The sequence below is a fragment of the Otolemur garnettii genome, unplaced genomic scaffold (assembly GCF_000181295.1).
Source record: "Otolemur garnettii isolate 467f Iridium unplaced genomic scaffold, OtoGar3 scaffold00126, whole genome shotgun sequence".
In the NCBI taxonomy this organism is placed as follows: Eukaryota; Metazoa; Chordata; class Mammalia; order Primates; family Galagidae; genus Otolemur; species Otolemur garnettii.
The window spans coordinates 5,908,952-5,925,117 of record NW_003852521.1 but is presented as its reverse complement, the minus strand read 5'-3'; the positions used below and the strand labels follow the sequence as shown (position 1 = coordinate 5,925,117).

At 39.8% G+C, this 16,166-nt stretch overlaps 1 protein-coding gene across 1 annotated transcript in view; it reads left to right on the top strand.

Moving 5' to 3' along the window:
* Positions 1–16,166, top strand: part of PPP1R14C (protein phosphatase 1 regulatory inhibitor subunit 14C) — a 90,742-nt gene that overhangs the window by 63,459 nt on the left and 11,117 nt on the right. Inside the window, exon 3 of the mRNA XM_003797879.2 lies at positions 451–483. Coding sequence (XP_003797927.1) covers positions 451–483 — 33 coding nt within the window. The remainder of the gene's footprint in view (positions 1–450; positions 484–16,166) is intronic.

The following is a 16,166-nucleotide window of genomic DNA, read 5'->3' as shown; positions in this document are numbered from 1 at the left end:
GACCTCTCTGGGTTACATTCAGTTAAAGGAAAATGGCAGTGTGGGGCCTGGTTCCTGTGGAAGGCTGCAGACTACAACTTGGAGGGCACCTCAATGCCCCCATCCTTCTGTAAAAAAAGCTCTTTTCCTCAGCAAGGTGTTCGTAACTCAAGGGTCGTATTTTTTCAATGCTATGATAGTATTAAAAAAACTTTTCCTATCCAAAAGCCTTTTCACGCAGCATGCATGTGTGTGTGCCCCAAGGAACAGATTATATTAAGACTACAACTTTTTTTCTCTCTTCACATATCTAACTGGTGCTGAAATAAAATGTGTTTCCGGGTAGTCAATGTGATCTTTATTTAACATCTTAAAAATAATACTATAGAGATAAAACAGTTTTAATTTCTTTGTAAAAATGATATTGAATTTTAAAATAATAAAACTTACTTTCTGTGTCTTTAATTCTAGGAAGCTCTTGTAGACTGCTACAAACCAACAGAGGTAAACAAACCACTTTTCCTAAATGCCACATTTGAATTAACTTGTCTGTTTTTAAAGCTAAACCACAACAAATGGGTTTGATTGCATGTGTACTAATTAGCAGTTATTACCCATGAGTGCATATGTTTGAATAGTCCTAACCTCATTATTTCTAAGCCTAAACATATCTAGTTCAGAAAGACTGAAAACTAATGGAGCAGAGTATGTGGCTTGCTTTGGACAAAAGCCAAACTTTAGAGGAGATTGTGAGACGGTCTGGCATCATTTTAGTAAAATTTTTAGGTTTAGAAGTAGTTCCTGCATTCTATTAATTTAGAAAACTAATAGTTTATAGGCATATATTTTGAAAGCTCAAAGGCAATTCTATCATTCCAAAGAATTACCTTTACTGGGAGAAAAAAGGTTACGCTTTGTTTGGGTATTTATGAAGTGTATAAATATTGGTATAAAAAACAATGGATATTAGTCTGATTAGACCAATACCAGCAACTTACAGTATCAGCATTTAATGTGGACTCTAATGACTAAAAACACAAACAGTATAGAAATTATGCTTTGGATCAGTTATGAAAATATTAGCAAAGAGGTACTTTCCATTTGTGCCTGTGATAAATCAGAGTAATTAGAAGTTCCATAAGACATTTTGGAGTCTATCTGTACCATCAAAGCAGTGGTTGTATCAACAAAGCCTTCTCATTTTTGAAGTGGTATAATTTCAAAGGCAGAGGAAAGCATGCCTTTACAAGAGTGCGAGATTTCAATGACTTGATTTGAGGCTAGTTACCTATTTTATGACCCCCAGGTTTAGTTAAATCATTCAGTTATAAATATTTTTAATTTTAGCTGTCAAAATATATACTTTTAAATCAGTGTAATAGGTAGTCATACTTTTGAAGACCAAAATATATGAAACTTATAAAGAAAAAGTAACAGTGCCTTTTTTCACCCTTCAGGCCACCTCCCTAGAGATATATATTTTATATGATCATATTTATGTGTTCTAAAGTATTTATGCATTTTTATACAACAATGCTTCTGGCTATTTCCCTGCTGTTTATTCTTGTATTCCTAAATGTGCATCTGTTACTTGCTTTTCACTTGCTGAATAAAGGGGAAAGATGATAGTTCTCTTATGCGTCACATGATTCCTTTCTGTCCATCCCCTCATTAAAGTTATTTAACAGTATGAAGCATTTTATTAAATCAGTAGTTAAGGTTTATGTATTATGATTTATACAAATATTTTCCACTGCTGAGCCTACAGGGAAATGTGCTTGTGGCTCCTTTTTTTTTTTATAGCCCTTTGTTTTTCCCAGAGTTGGTAATTACCTTGACTTTTATTTTGTTTGCTACCAATCAGTGTTTTTTATTGAAATCTGCAGTGTCTTTGTCAAGCATGTAATAATATATTTCCTGTCTGCTCATTATTGCCTTCCCTCTGCCCAGACTTTCTTCCTGGAGCCTCTAAATAACAATACAGAGAAGTTTTTTTCTGGGTCCACTGGGTAGCTACTGTCCTTAAATTTCTGTTCACTACTGTCTTATGTTCACTATTTGTTTTATAAACTCAGTCCTCATTTTTACTGTAGTACGTCAGTCAGTAGCTTTTTGGGAAATGGTACATAGATGTAAATGTTTTGAATCCTTGTATATGTGATACCATATCTTGATCAATAATTTTTATGGTTTAGAATTCTACAATAAAATCATCATTAACTCAATTTTAAAGGCATTACTCTTTGGTGTCATTTGTGGTGTTAAGATGTCTGATACTGTTCCTATTCTTATACCTTTGTGTATGACCTATCCCTTCCCCACCCCTGCCAATTAACTTTTAAGGTTATCTCCATATTTTTAAATTCTACAGTGATATACTTGGTGTGGGTGCTTTTCTAATTCTTTATTATTATTATTATTATTTGAGACAGAGTCTCACTTTGTTACCCTGGGTAGAATGCTGTGGCATCATAGTTCACAGCAACCTCAAACTTTTGGGCCAAAGCAATCCTCTTTCTTCAGTCTCCTAAGTTAGCCGGGACTACAGGTGGCCCCCACAATGCCCAGCTGTTTTTTAGAGATAGGGTCTCACTTTTGCTCAGGCTGGTACTGAACTCCGGAGCTCAAATGATCCACGCACTTCAGCCTCCCAAATTGCTTGATTACAGGCATGAACCATTGTGCCTGGCCTTGTTTTCTAATTTTTGTGCTGGGTAGTTTGTAAGCTCTTTTAGTCTGAAGGTATGTCTTTCAATTTTTCAGAAATTGTCTTTTATTACTTCTTTATTCTTTATTATTTTTATTTATTTCTGCCCGAGTATTCTATATTTCTGATTTTCCTCTTATTTAGATGATGTGTCTTTGAAATGAAGCCTCTAATTTCTTCTTTTATCTTTTATTTACCATATCCTTGCTCTTTTGTTCTACTTTCTAAACTATTTTTCTGACTTCATCTTTGGGCCTTTTTCTTGATACTTTAAAAGTTCTTGTATCTGGCTCGGTGCTTATTGCTCAGTGGTTAGGGCGCTGGCCACATACACTGGGGCTGTTGGGTTTGAAGCTGGCCCTGCTAAACAATGACAACAACAACAAAAAAACTTCCAGGCTTTGTGGCAGGCACCTGTAGTCCCACCTACTTGGCAGGCTGAGGCAAGAGAATTGCTTAAGCCCAAAAGTCTGAGGTTGCTGTAAGCTGTATGCTGTGATGCCATGGGACTCTACCAAGTGTGACATAGTGAGACTCTGTCTCAAAAAATAAATAAATAAAGTAAAATAAAATAAAATAAAATTTCTTGTATCTAATATACAAGAGTTCTTTCTCTTTTTTTTTTTTATTGAATGGTAACTATGTACATTAATGCACTTCTGGGGTACAGTGTGGGGTTTTCACATGCAATCAAGAGTTCTTTCTTGATCTCTATTCACTATTTTGCTTTAGTATTTCTTCTTGTTTCTCTTTTCTCTTTGAGGATATTAACCAAATGCTTTCTTTCTTTTTGTTTTTAAGATTATTCTGCATTGTCTGTTTTCTCTGAATCCTACCTTTTTTTCTGCCTATTTTCATCTTTCTGCTGATTTTTGGCAGCATACTCACATTTGATTATTGAGGAGAGAGTAAGCGGATTTGTGTGTGTGTGTGTATGAGGACGGATAGTCCACTGGTGAAGTGACCAGGTCACAGGCCAGACTTTTCTCATGATCTCTTATATGTGAAGGGGTGCTCTTTAAAAAATCAGTATTTGATTATCTTTTTTTTCCGGATAGATTCAGGTTTTTCTAGAATTTTACCCTCTAACCTCTTATGCAAGGGTTAACAGTCCTACTTCAGGTTTTCTAAAGCAGAGAAGAGGAAGCAAGAGGCCTTACTGTCTAGCCCATAGGGAAATAGAACTTTATTTAGTGCAAGTTGGGGAATTCATACGGGAGTTAAAACAACTAGATATTTGGAGAGCGATTTTAAATGATGTGACTGGTCAGATAAGAACAGTAGGATTGTAGTCAGGAGCAGGGATGGATTTTGCAGGTCATGTGGGAGGGTTGCTGCTGAGAGTAAGCCAGACATGCCATTTCCTCATTTTAGTATTTCCTTTTTCTTCCATTTATGCTTGGTTATTTGGATGGGAAAGTTGGAGCTTGCAGATTTCTCTTTTGACTGGCTCTGCAGGCAGCTGAAAGCAGAAAGGTTCTCCACTTCCTCACTGAAATGAGCCACTGTGGTCGCCCCAGTTTTTTGTAATGTGTAGGGAACAAACTATTTACACTCCTTAACAGCCATGCAATGGTGGGTCTTGCCCTCTGGAACAAAAGTATTCCTCATCTGGTTTCTATATGGAGGCTTAGGAGATGAAAGGATGTAATATTTGAATATTCTTCAGTTCCAAAAAGTAGAAAGAAGAAAAACGAGTTGGAATTTCCAAGTGAACATCTCTGTTCTTTTTTTAGCTCACAGTTTCTAGGAATGGAAGTGATGTAAAATGCTGAGGAATTTCATTCAAATTCATTTATCTATTAAAGGATTGCTTCAGAAAGGCTGGACAGTTTTGCCTTTGAGCTTATGTTCAGTTTTTACTGGCATCTGGATTGTGATGGTAACAGGGATAGCTTATATGTTCCCAGAGCTCTATGGTTCACATTGTACTAACGTGCATTATTTCATTTAATCCCTGCAGTCATCACTTGAAGTAAAGAGGGTTTGGATAAATTGTCCAAGATGTCACAGCCAATGCCAGGACTCAAACGGAGATTCTGATAGCTGAACTGGTGCCTTTTCTTTCTAATCTGCCAGTCTTCCAAGCTATTTGACACAGCAAGAGATTTAGAATCTTAAAGGACTTTGTCCTGTCTGAAGTAAATGCATAACAATGAATAATGTTCTTTTTAAAGTAGCCATCTCTGAGGGTGCTGGCTTTTGATGAATATTATTTTTACATATAACTATTATGCCACTTTGAAGTTAGAAATGTAAGGAAGACATCTTTGCTGATTTCGATAGATTTATTTATAGCCTCTCATTGCCAAGGTAGGGTGAGTGGGAGAAAGAATATTGGAGTTTGAGTCAAGAGTCTTATTCCAGTGCCAGCACTAACTGTGATGTTAAGCAATATTCTCAACTTCTCTGAGCCTCCAATTTCTCTTCTATAAAGTGGAAGCAATAATAATCATCTCCCTGAGTTTTTTTTTTTTTTTTGCAGTTTTTGGTTCAGGACCGGGTTTGAACCCGCCACCTCCCGTATATGGAGGTGGCACCTGTGGTAGGTGCCACCCCCACCTCCCTGTGTTTTAATAGGGATTATCTGCAATGATAATTGTAGTGATAGTAATAAAAACAATTAATAATAGCTAAATAATTACTGAGCACTTAGTATATGCCAGGTACTAATCTTATCACTTGTATTAACTCATATAATCTTTTTCAATATTTTAATTTTTTGGAGACACAATCTTGTTCTATTACCCAGGCTAGAGTCTAGTGGTGTCATCACAGCTCACAGCAACCTCAAACTGCTGGGCTCAAGTGTTCCTTCTGCCTCAGCCTTCCAAGTAGCTGGGACAGCAGGTGTATGCCACCACACCAGGCTAGATTTTCCTATTGTTTGTAGAGACAGAGTCTTGCTCTTGCTCAGGCTGGTCTCAAACTCCTGGCCTCAAATGGTCCTCTGGCCTAAGCCTCCCAGAGTGTTAGGATTCCAGGCCTGAGCCCTCATGCCCAGTCCATTTAATCTTTTTCATGAACAAACTTTATTTATTTTTATTTTTTTAATTTTTGAGACAGAGTCTCACTTTGTCACCTTTGGTAGAGTGCCATGGCATCATAGCTCACAGCATCCTAAACTTATTGGGCTCAAGTGATCCTCTTGCCTCTGCCTTCCAAGTAGCTGGGATTATAGGCACCCACCACGATGCCCAACTATTTTTGGAGACACGATATCAATGTTGCTCAGGCTGGTCTTGGACTCCTGAGCTCTAGCAATCCACCTGTCTCAGCCTCCTAAAGTGCTAGGATTATGGGCGTGAGCCACTGTGCCTGGCCCTCATGAACAAACTTTAAACATCTATTAAAGTCTTCATAGCCTTTTTCAGAAAACAATCTTCAATAGATCAATAGATGTTTATTTTTTTATAGCAGTTTTAGGTTTGCAGTGAAATTAACTAAAAGATACAGCGATTTCCTCTGTACCTCCTCCTCCCCACCTCACACGCACGTGCACATCCTCCCTGTTAGCAGTATCCCCCCCAGGGGGTACATTTGTTGCAGCTGACTGACCTACATCGAAGTGTCATTATTGCCCAAAGTCTATAGGTGACATCAGGGCCCTTGTTGGTGCTGCATGTCGGGTGGGTTTGAACTCTCTGTACACGTCCTCCAGTGCAGTGGCATACAGAGTGGTCACTGCCCTAAAAATCCTCTCTGCTCTGCTCGCTCATTCCTTTTTCCTCCATCACTCTTGGCAACCACTGATCTTCTTACTGTTTCCATAACTTGACCTTTCCCAGAATGCTGTGTAATTAGAATCAGACAGTGTGCAATCTGCCCAGACTGGCTGCTTCTCCTCACTGGTATGTCTTGGGGGTAGCATTCGAGTTTGCTCTGGTGTTTCTGTGGTTCGATGGCACATTTGTTTTCAGTGCTGAATAATATTGTTCTGTTGTCTGGATGTACCACAGTTTGTTCACTCACTTACTGAAGGACATCCTGGTTGCTTCCAAGTTTTGATGATTAGAAATAAAGCCACTAGAAACAGATCCTGTGCAGGTTTTTGTGTGAAATAAGTTTTCAAGTCTTTTGGGAAAATTTACCAAGGAGTACAACTGCCTGTCTTCCAAAGTGGCTGTGCCATTTTACACTGTCACCAGCAGTGAGCGTTTCTATTGTTCCTCGTACTCACCAACATTTACTGTTGTCAATCTTCTAGGTTTTGGCCGTTCTGATTGGCGTGTAGTGGTATCTCATTATCGTGGTAATTTTCATCTCCCTGATAATGTGATTTGGAGTCACTTTTCATATGCTTTTTGCCATTTGTGTATCTTCTTTGGTGGGGTGTCTATTAAGGTCCCTGGTCCATGCTTTAATTGGGTTATTTCCTTGTAATTGAGTTTTAAGAGTTCTTTGTATGTTTTGATAAGAGTTAATTATAAGATAGGTCTTTTCCACATATTTTCTCCCAGTCTGTGGCTTTTTGTTCTCTTGACAATGTTTTTCACAGAGGAGAACATTTTATTGTCATGACATCCAGCTTCTCAATTTTTTCTTTCCTGGATTGTGCCTTTGGTGTTCTATTTAACACTGTTGTCAAACACATGATCATCTAGATTTTCTCCTGTCTTTTGGGAGTTTTATGGATTTGCATTGTACATGCAGGGTCTATGTAAGATCCACATAAGTTAATTTTTGTGACAAGTGTAAGGTCTGTGTCTAGACTTATTTTTTGGAATGTGGATGTCCAGTTGTCCTAGCACCATTTGTTGAAAAGACTATCTTTGCTCCACTGTATTTGTGGCCTTTGGTCCTTTGTCAAAAATCAGTTGGTGCAAAGATCAATGGGTCTGTTCTGGGCTCTCTCTTCCATTCTGCTGATCTGTTTGTCTATTTGTTCACCAATACCACACTGTCTCCATTACTGTAGCTTTTTTTTTTTTTTTGAGACAGAGCCTCAAGCTGTGCCCCTGGGTAGAGTGCTGTGGCATTACAGCTCACAGCAACCTCCAACTCCTGGGCTCAAGCGAGTCTCCTGCCTCCACCTCCCAAGTAGCTGGGACCACAGGCGCCCGCCACAACGCCCGGCTATTTTTTGGTTGCAGCCGTCATTGTTGTTTGGCGGGTCCGGGCTGGGGATTCGAACCCGCCACCTTAGGTGTACATGGCTGGTGCCTTAGCCAGTTGAGCTATAGGCGCCGAGCCATTACTGTAGCTTTATAGTAAGTCTTGAGGTCTGGTCAGGTCAGTCCTCTAACTTTGTTCTTCTCCTTCAATATTGTCTTGGCTATTCTTGATCTTTTGCCTCTCTATAAACTCTAGAATCAGTTTGTCAGTATCCACAAGGGGAAAACTTCCTGGGATTTTGATTGGTATTACACTGAATCTATAGATCAAGTCGGGAAGGACTGATGTCGTGGCAATATTGAGTCTTCCTGTCTATGAACATGGAATATCTCTCTGTTTATTTCTATCAAGAGTGTTCGAGTTTAGAGTTTTCTTCCTCAGCTATGTCCAGGCTATTAATGAGCCCATCAAAGACATTTTCATTTCTGTTACAGTGTTTTTGATTTCTAATGTTTCTTTCAGTTCTTTCTTAGGATTTCCATCTCTCTGCTTACATTGCCCATCTGTTTTGCCTGCTGTCTACTTTATTCATCAAAACCCTTCACATATTAATCATCATGGTTTTAAATTTCTGGCCTGATAATTGTACTATCTCTGCTATTTTGGAGTCTGGTTCAGATGCTTGCTTTGTCTCTTCAAACTGTGGGGAGATTTTGCCCTTTACTATGTCTTGTTATTTTTTTCTTGATATCTGCACCTGATGAACTGGGTAAAGGAACTTCTGTCAATGGGCCTTTACTAATGTGGTGAGGTGTCGGGGAGGAGAAGCCTGCTGTGGTCCCATGATTAGGTCTCAGTCTCTTACAGATCCTATGCCCCTGGCCCATGAACTTCATAAGTGCTTGTCACACTCCCTCCCACTTTAGGTGGGACAGATGGCTCAAGCCAGCTGGACTTGGGTTATGTCCCTTTCCCCAGTAGGTTAAACCCTGATTAAATAGTTTCTCCTGAGGGCAGACCCTGTTAGAAAGAACAGAATGCTCTGGTGCATTTGAAAATGGTTCCTTTTTCTTTCTTCCTGATGGAAGCACAAGGGAATTTTTCTCCAAAGCTCACTAAGAAGATCTGGTGGAACTCTTGGAGGTAAAACTTACAAAAATGTGCCCCTCCCACCCCCGCACCTGACAGGGTCCCCCTGGAGTTTTCATCTGTCAGACTTACTCACCTTGAGACTCTAGTCATTTGTTAATTTCAGTTCCAGTTTCCTACTGTGGCTTTGGCTTCCATAAAGGCTGCTGCCTGTGGGTTTCTGCTCCAGTGAGCTGTGATTCTCTACATTTACCTGTCAGTCTCTTCACTTTGGGGGCATTTATTTGTCTGGTGACTTCACTTCTCTTATGGATCTAAAAAGTGTTGTTGATTTTTGAGTTTGTTCAGCTTTTTGGTTTTGTTAGGTTGGAGTGGCAATTTGTAAGGTTCTTAGATGTCTGACTAGAAAAAAAAGTCTCCTTTAATCTTTACAAAAAAGCTATGAGTTTGACACTATTGTTATCAGTTAATGAATTTAAGGTATTCCAGTTGTACTATAACTTACCATTTTAATTTGCCTAAGTTCACACACTGGGTAAGTAGAGAAGTCAGGGTATATGTCAGAGCACATAGCATAAAATCTCACACATAGTAGGCCCTTAACATGCTAGTTAATCTGATTGTTTAATACAGGATGTCCCAAAGATCACCATGCATGCATAGGGAAAATGAGAAATTGTAACTAAATGTACCTTTATTTATTTTGTAAATATTCATTACAAAATTTTACAAAATATTTCTCAACGTGTTGGTATGTAGATATAAAAATATTAAAGTATGAAATATAACATGAATTTGTTAATTTTTCCTATTTATAGTGACCTTGGGGACACCTTGTATATAAGACAACGCTTCTCCAGCAGATGTTAAATATGCAAAATGCACAGATTCACTAAGCATGATATTCTTGAATTTGAAGAAGGCTTTAAGAAATCTGCTAATTTCCCAGAAGTGATATTGTTGTTGGTGTGTCACTTTCTGTCATATACTTAGGGTTCATGGTTTCATCCTATGTGGGCCACTGGCTAATAGGGAAAAGACAGTGTCTCCCTATTCTGATTCATATTCCAATTGTGGACTTTTGACATGTACGTATTCCTGACTTGGACGCTTCAAAACGCGGCAATGTGATTGTGGGCACCACACTAATGTCTTTAGTGACCGATTAGTGAGAATGATATTTTATTTATTTATTTTTAATTTTTTTCTTTATTTCAAATTAATATGAGGGTACAGATTTTTAGATTACATAGTTCTCAGTTCCAGGGTAAAGTTCCAGTTGTAAAAGAGCCCCTCACCTGCGGGGAGTGTTATACAACCCTCACAATGTATGCAATAGGTAAGATCCCACCACATGCCCTCCCTCCTCTGCCAACCGTCCTCTCCTTCTTCCATCCTCCTCCCCCTCCCCCCATACTAGACTATATTTGTGTTTTATTGTTCATATGAGCATGTAATTGTTTACATATTGGTTTCATATCAGATGTATTGAGTACATTGGATAATTTTTTTTATTCTTCTGATATTTTACTAGGAGAATGTATTTCAACTCTATCCTGGTAAATGTAAAAGATATAAAGTCTCCATCTTTTTTAATGGCTGAATAGTATTCCATGGTATACAAATACCATAGTTTGTTGATCCATTCATGAGTTGATGGGCATTTGGGTGGCTCATGACTTGGCAATTGTGAATTGAGCCACAATAAACATTCTGGCTGTTCTTCTGGATAGATACCTAGTAATAGGATTGTAGGATCAAATGGAAGGTCTACTTTTAGTTCATGGAGGAGAATGGTATTTTGATCGTTTCCTTTTGAGTAAATGCCATTTTTGACGTAGTTGATGATGAAATAAAGCTGAATTGAGGGTAGCAAAAAGATGTTTCTACATAATTCAAGAAGAAAAAGAGTAATTCTATTTTGGGTGTTACTCAGATCTGAATGTGCCTAGTGGACGTGATGAAGATCAGGGATTGGGGTTTGGGAGCCTGCTAGCCAGGCTGGGGAAGAGGAGTTCCTTGTCATTTTTCTCTTTCTTTGCATGGTTTCCAATCTTGGGATTACATGGGAGCACCTCCTCTGGACTGAAATGATGGACAGAAAACACATTTAACGTGGGCTTGAGGGCATCTGTCTCACCATCTGTTAGGGGAGTTGTCAGTCCAATCAATGAGTTTTATTTTAAGTCTCTTTTTATAGTTGCTTATGCCATTGGTCTCTGATAAACACCAGGTTTTTCTTTCCATGCATTTATTTCAGTTTTTTTGAACTAGAGGTTATGCTGTAACTTATCATTTTAACAATCAAAGCCTATAAATTGATATGCTTCAAGTCATCTAGCCTGAGTGTAGATGGCAAGAGTCACTTTTGGGTCCCAATAATCTGCCAGGTAATAGAAATGGCCTGGCGTGTGATGGTGCCAGAAAGAGAGGGGGATCTGATCTGGTTTTTAAGTAGAAATCAAGTGGTATTTTCTGAAAGACAGGCCTGCTCTGTTGCTCTTATGTTAGCAGCAGGGAGGCATAATTTCCTTTTGCAATGGTATCGTGATGACAGTCACTTTTCTGAAGGACTTTGGTGGTGGCTATTGTCATCTCATCCTGTTTGCTTCAGATCTCTATCCATTTAGCATTTAGACCAACCCATGATGTTCTTGTTCAGTCTGTGTATACACAGAAGTACTCCTAGTCATTCTGCATTGAGCTGTTTACAGTGAAGAGAAAATATGTGTATAAAGTGTGTATTTATAACACAGACAAATCATGTGGGTGACTGCAGGAGACACAGCTTGGTGTTTTACTATATTCCTTTTACTCAACAAATGTGTGTTGAACATCTATGTCCCTGTAACTAAATCTAGGGATTGAGACCTGGCAGGGAACTTCAATATCCTTCAACCTATTAGAAGGCCACAATTAACTATGGTGGGAATTTAAATACTCAAAGAAGTAAAGGATAGACGTGCCAGGCTGTCAGTTTATTCAGCAGTTTTCTATGTTATGAACCAAATTGTGTGACAGAATGTGTTTTTTTAGGGGATCTGCGCTTGCCAGAGAAAGCGAAGGAGGAAGCAGCCATGTTGTTCAGTTTCATGGACTTGAGTGTCCAAGGCAGGGAAACCCCTTTCTTATGTTAGACACTTGCATCTGGCTTCTCTCCTGGGGTTTACTCAAAAAAGACTGGAATCTTGGACTGTGATATGGAATAGAGCTTGAATGCTAGATTAATTAGTTGAAAGACACCTTTTTTGCTGTTGTTGTTTTTTGCTTTTGAGACAGGGTCTTTCTTCCAAGCTGGAGTGCAGTGACATGATCACAGCCCACTGCAATCTCAAGCTACCTGGCTCAAATGATTCTCCTGACTTAGCTTTTTGAGTAGCTAGAACTACAGGCACCTGCCACCACACTCAGCTGATTCTTTTATTTTTTTGTAGAGATGGGGGTCTCACTGTTGCCCAGGTTGATCTCAAATTCTTGGCCTCAAGTGATCTTCCTTCCTCAGCCTCCCCAAATTCTAGGATTACAGGCATGAGCCACTGTACTCTGCTGGAAATCTTTTAAAAGCTGTCACCTTCAGAATAATGTTTCTGGATAGAGAAGGAATAGGGACTCAGATGAAAACAATGTTCAATGGCCACAAAAGCCTTATAATGTTTTAGTGTAATTGGTTAGGTAAGTATTAAAGGCTAGTAAGTTGGGGCTTATTAGCCAGAAACACACGTAGCTTTACTTAGTAGCTGAAGGGATTTTGGTCCTCGTGTTCCACTTGCTCACACATTTTCATTAGGATTTATGCACCAGGCCTCACCTGCCCAGGATATGAGAGCCAGGATGTACGGGAGCTGGTATTAGAACCCACATCTGAGTCCAGATCTATGCTGTCTGTCTGTCTTACACTTTGTTTCTCTGAATTCTTACTATGTGAGCACAAGCCCCACTTTGGAATATTTGTAAAGTTATTAAAATAGTCCCCATTGAGGAAGATCAACCCAGAAATGTTACATAAGCTTGTCAAAGACATGTAGTCAGCTCACCTCTCAGAAGCTGAGGGCAGGTAAAATCTTTGCTACACACTCTTAGAAGCAGGATGACCCTGAGAATAATGACGATGGCAATGATAACAATAATAGTGATAAAAGTAAGGAAGAAAGAGAGGGCATTATAGGAACAGCCACGTGGGTCTAGCTTTTGGATGTATCCTTCTTGTCCTCTGGTAATTAATGATTATTATGTTATAAAAGCTACAGTTGAGGAGGCACAAGCTTTAAAGGGCAGTGCTCCTGGTTGACTTTTTAATGATTGATGGTGACTTCATGGCATTAATTGAGAATTATCAACAGGTCCACTTTCTCCTCCGGTGTTTAGACTTATCTAGACGGAAGGAAGAGTATACACGGAAGACAGTTTGACAGATGACTTTTGGATGTCTGTATGTTTAATAGAGAGAGTTGTCTTCAAAAACAAATTCCAAAAAGTTTGGAAATGGGTTTCTTTCATTTAGGCAAGATTCAGGTATTTGTAGCAAATAATGTTCCCCCTCACGGACAGTGAGAAACTTGATGAAGTTATTTTAATTCCTTAGTGATTACAAAGTAGGAAGATCGGAATTTTGGTCAATTTATTTCATTGATCATTTACAGAGGTTGGACGATTTGTATGGATTTTATTTTATGTTGCCTGAATTGCAAGTGGAAAGATTCTGAGAAATCTGTTAGGAAGTGAAGGAAGAATGAAATGCTGTAAGGTGGAATCTGGGGAGGGCTAATGCTGCAAACAAATAAAAAGTTGGAATTGGGGTGAAAATAAATTAGTTCCAGAGCAGCAAGTGGATCTCTGAAATAGATTAGTGAGATGTCTGTCACAGTAAAATGAATAAGTATTTAAAGGCAGATAGTCAAGAAAATAAATGGGCAACCGAGTGTCAGTGGTTTTAAGACAAAGGTGGTGGGGGGGGTGGGGTGGAGAAGCAAGATGTGGTTAAGACCTTCAGGAATTTATGTTGCTGGAAGTTACAGCAACCGCAGCCACAAATCCTTACCTGTAATGGATTGCTAAGCCTCTTTCTAGATAATAAGAAATAGAATCAGTCCTGGTGTGCCCTGTGAGTATGATAGATGAACCTGGCTAAAGATAAACAACATTCCATTTCCCCCCACAGAAGGGAGAAATTAAACATTTCCTGGTGAGTGTAGATGGGGCTTGCTGTGGAGCTGATGAAAGCCATGACTTCAGGGTGCAAATTCCAGCATCACCCGGAGTGGGGCCACCCTAAAGCTGAGCTCCTCCCTCGGTATCAACTTAGTGCCTACCTGGGTCACCCAGATATTCAAGCAGATAGAAGTCTAGCGTGATTTTGAAACTCTTAGCTGGTTCTTCAGGTGAGGACACTTTGCCATTTGGGACAATTCTCAGGTGTCCCTCACCTTTTCCAAGAGGCACATACTCCCCTTCGCATTTTCCTCACTTACCTAAACTTTGTGGGTCTGGAACTTCTTCTGTCTGCCCTAGTCACACCTTTCTGATTGCCACGGGTCTGCTGAGTGTCGGGCTTTTTGGAAGAAGTGTCAGACAGCTACTTAGAAGTTGTGCTGGAGTGAACTCCATTTGCTGTAAGTTGGTGGTGGGACTCAGCACTAAGGGCAGAGGGCTCCTGTGAATATGCAGTTTTAAGAAAATAACTGGTCCAGTGGACAAAGAGAGGCACGAAGAGGCACATGGATCCCAGGCTTTGAGACCCTCATCCATCTCTCTCCTCCTCGCCCTTGAACTGTGTGGGAGGAGTACACGGTAATCTCTTTGGAAAAGCAAATTGAGCAACCAGAGCTCTTCTGAGCGCCCTTTGTCAGAGCTGTGTAATTTATACAGTCACTATGGTTGGTGAAACCATTCCCTGAACCATGATTTTAAGCATTTCTTTTAAAAGTCCTTTGTCAGGAAATACTTTCAATCCAGGGTATACTGCATGATATATTCATTTATCTTAATTATCTTTTCAAAGGACTTGAAATGCTTGAACGAATGACCTAAATACAGTTTATGCACAGAACAAGGATTTGTGGTCATTCTGTGGTTTTTCCTTTTCCTACTTTCCAATGGGCCCCTCTTGTTTTAAGTAGCACATTATTTTCAATGAGTGTAACAGATTAATTACTTCGAATGACTAGGGAAGGCTACCAGACACCTGGCGGTGGTGATAATGACAAAATGTGTGTCCATCTGCCACCTCTGGCACAGGCTGGAGCAGGTGGAGATGTGGATGGGCGGTGGACTCTGAAAGGCACAGGACGCAGGAGGGATAGGGAGGTATGTCGCTGTGACAGAGCCATGGGGCAGAAACTCCAGAGCGAGAAAAGACCCTCTGTTTTCAGGGCTGTGCCAGATCTGGATGTCTTTCTTTTTCAGAAGTCTTTCATGAATTGGGTAGCTGCATGTTGTATAGTCAGTTTTCCAAGCTCCCTGGAAGTGGGCTGGTGTCTTTCCACCACTCTTTGATCTCTCTCTGTGTGTGTTTCAGTGTGTGTGTGAGTGTGAAGGAACGTCCTGCCATCCACCCTTCCCTACACACTTCTCGTCTTCCCCGGCTCTTCCAGTTGGCCTGGTCTGCCAGGGCTTGAAGGAGCCCCCCTGAGCCTTCATGGTTGTTGGGCCAGTTCATACTTGGTACAGTTTTCTTCTCCTTCAATTGACATTTAAGGATTTCAGTTTCTCTTCTTTCCGTTCTTTCACTTTTATGCCACAGTTGTAGGAATTAATTGGTTTATTCATATATTCTTTTACTTTGCAAAACTTTGCTGAGCTCCTCTCGTATAGTAAGTGCTGTGCTAGGAAAACAAAGGTGAATAATGCACTTGCAACCACGGGGCAGGTGACAAGGACGCACATAGATTATTTTATGCATTCTATTCTATTTTATTTATTTATTTAGCTTTTTAGGCAGTCTCACTTTGTTGCCCTTGGTAGAGCAAGGTGTCATAGCTCACAGCAACCTCAAACTCTTGCGCACAAGCACTTCTTTTGCCTCAACCTCCTGAGTAGCTGGGATTCTAGGCACCTGCCACAAAGCCCAGCTATTTTTAGAGACAGGGTCTTCTCTTGCTCAGGCTGGTCTCAAACTGCTGAGCTCAAGCAATCCAGCTGGCTTGTCTTTCCAGAGTGCTAGGATTATAGGTGTGAGGCACTGTGCCTGGTCTATCTTATGCCTTTTAACTGTGTAAATAATAATTAGCTGGTTTTCTTTTTCAGCTTATTTTGCCCATCATCAGATGTCAGAATTTACCATGTTCATACAAGAGGCACTAGGGCATTCATTTCTATTACTGTATAGCATTCCTTTGTA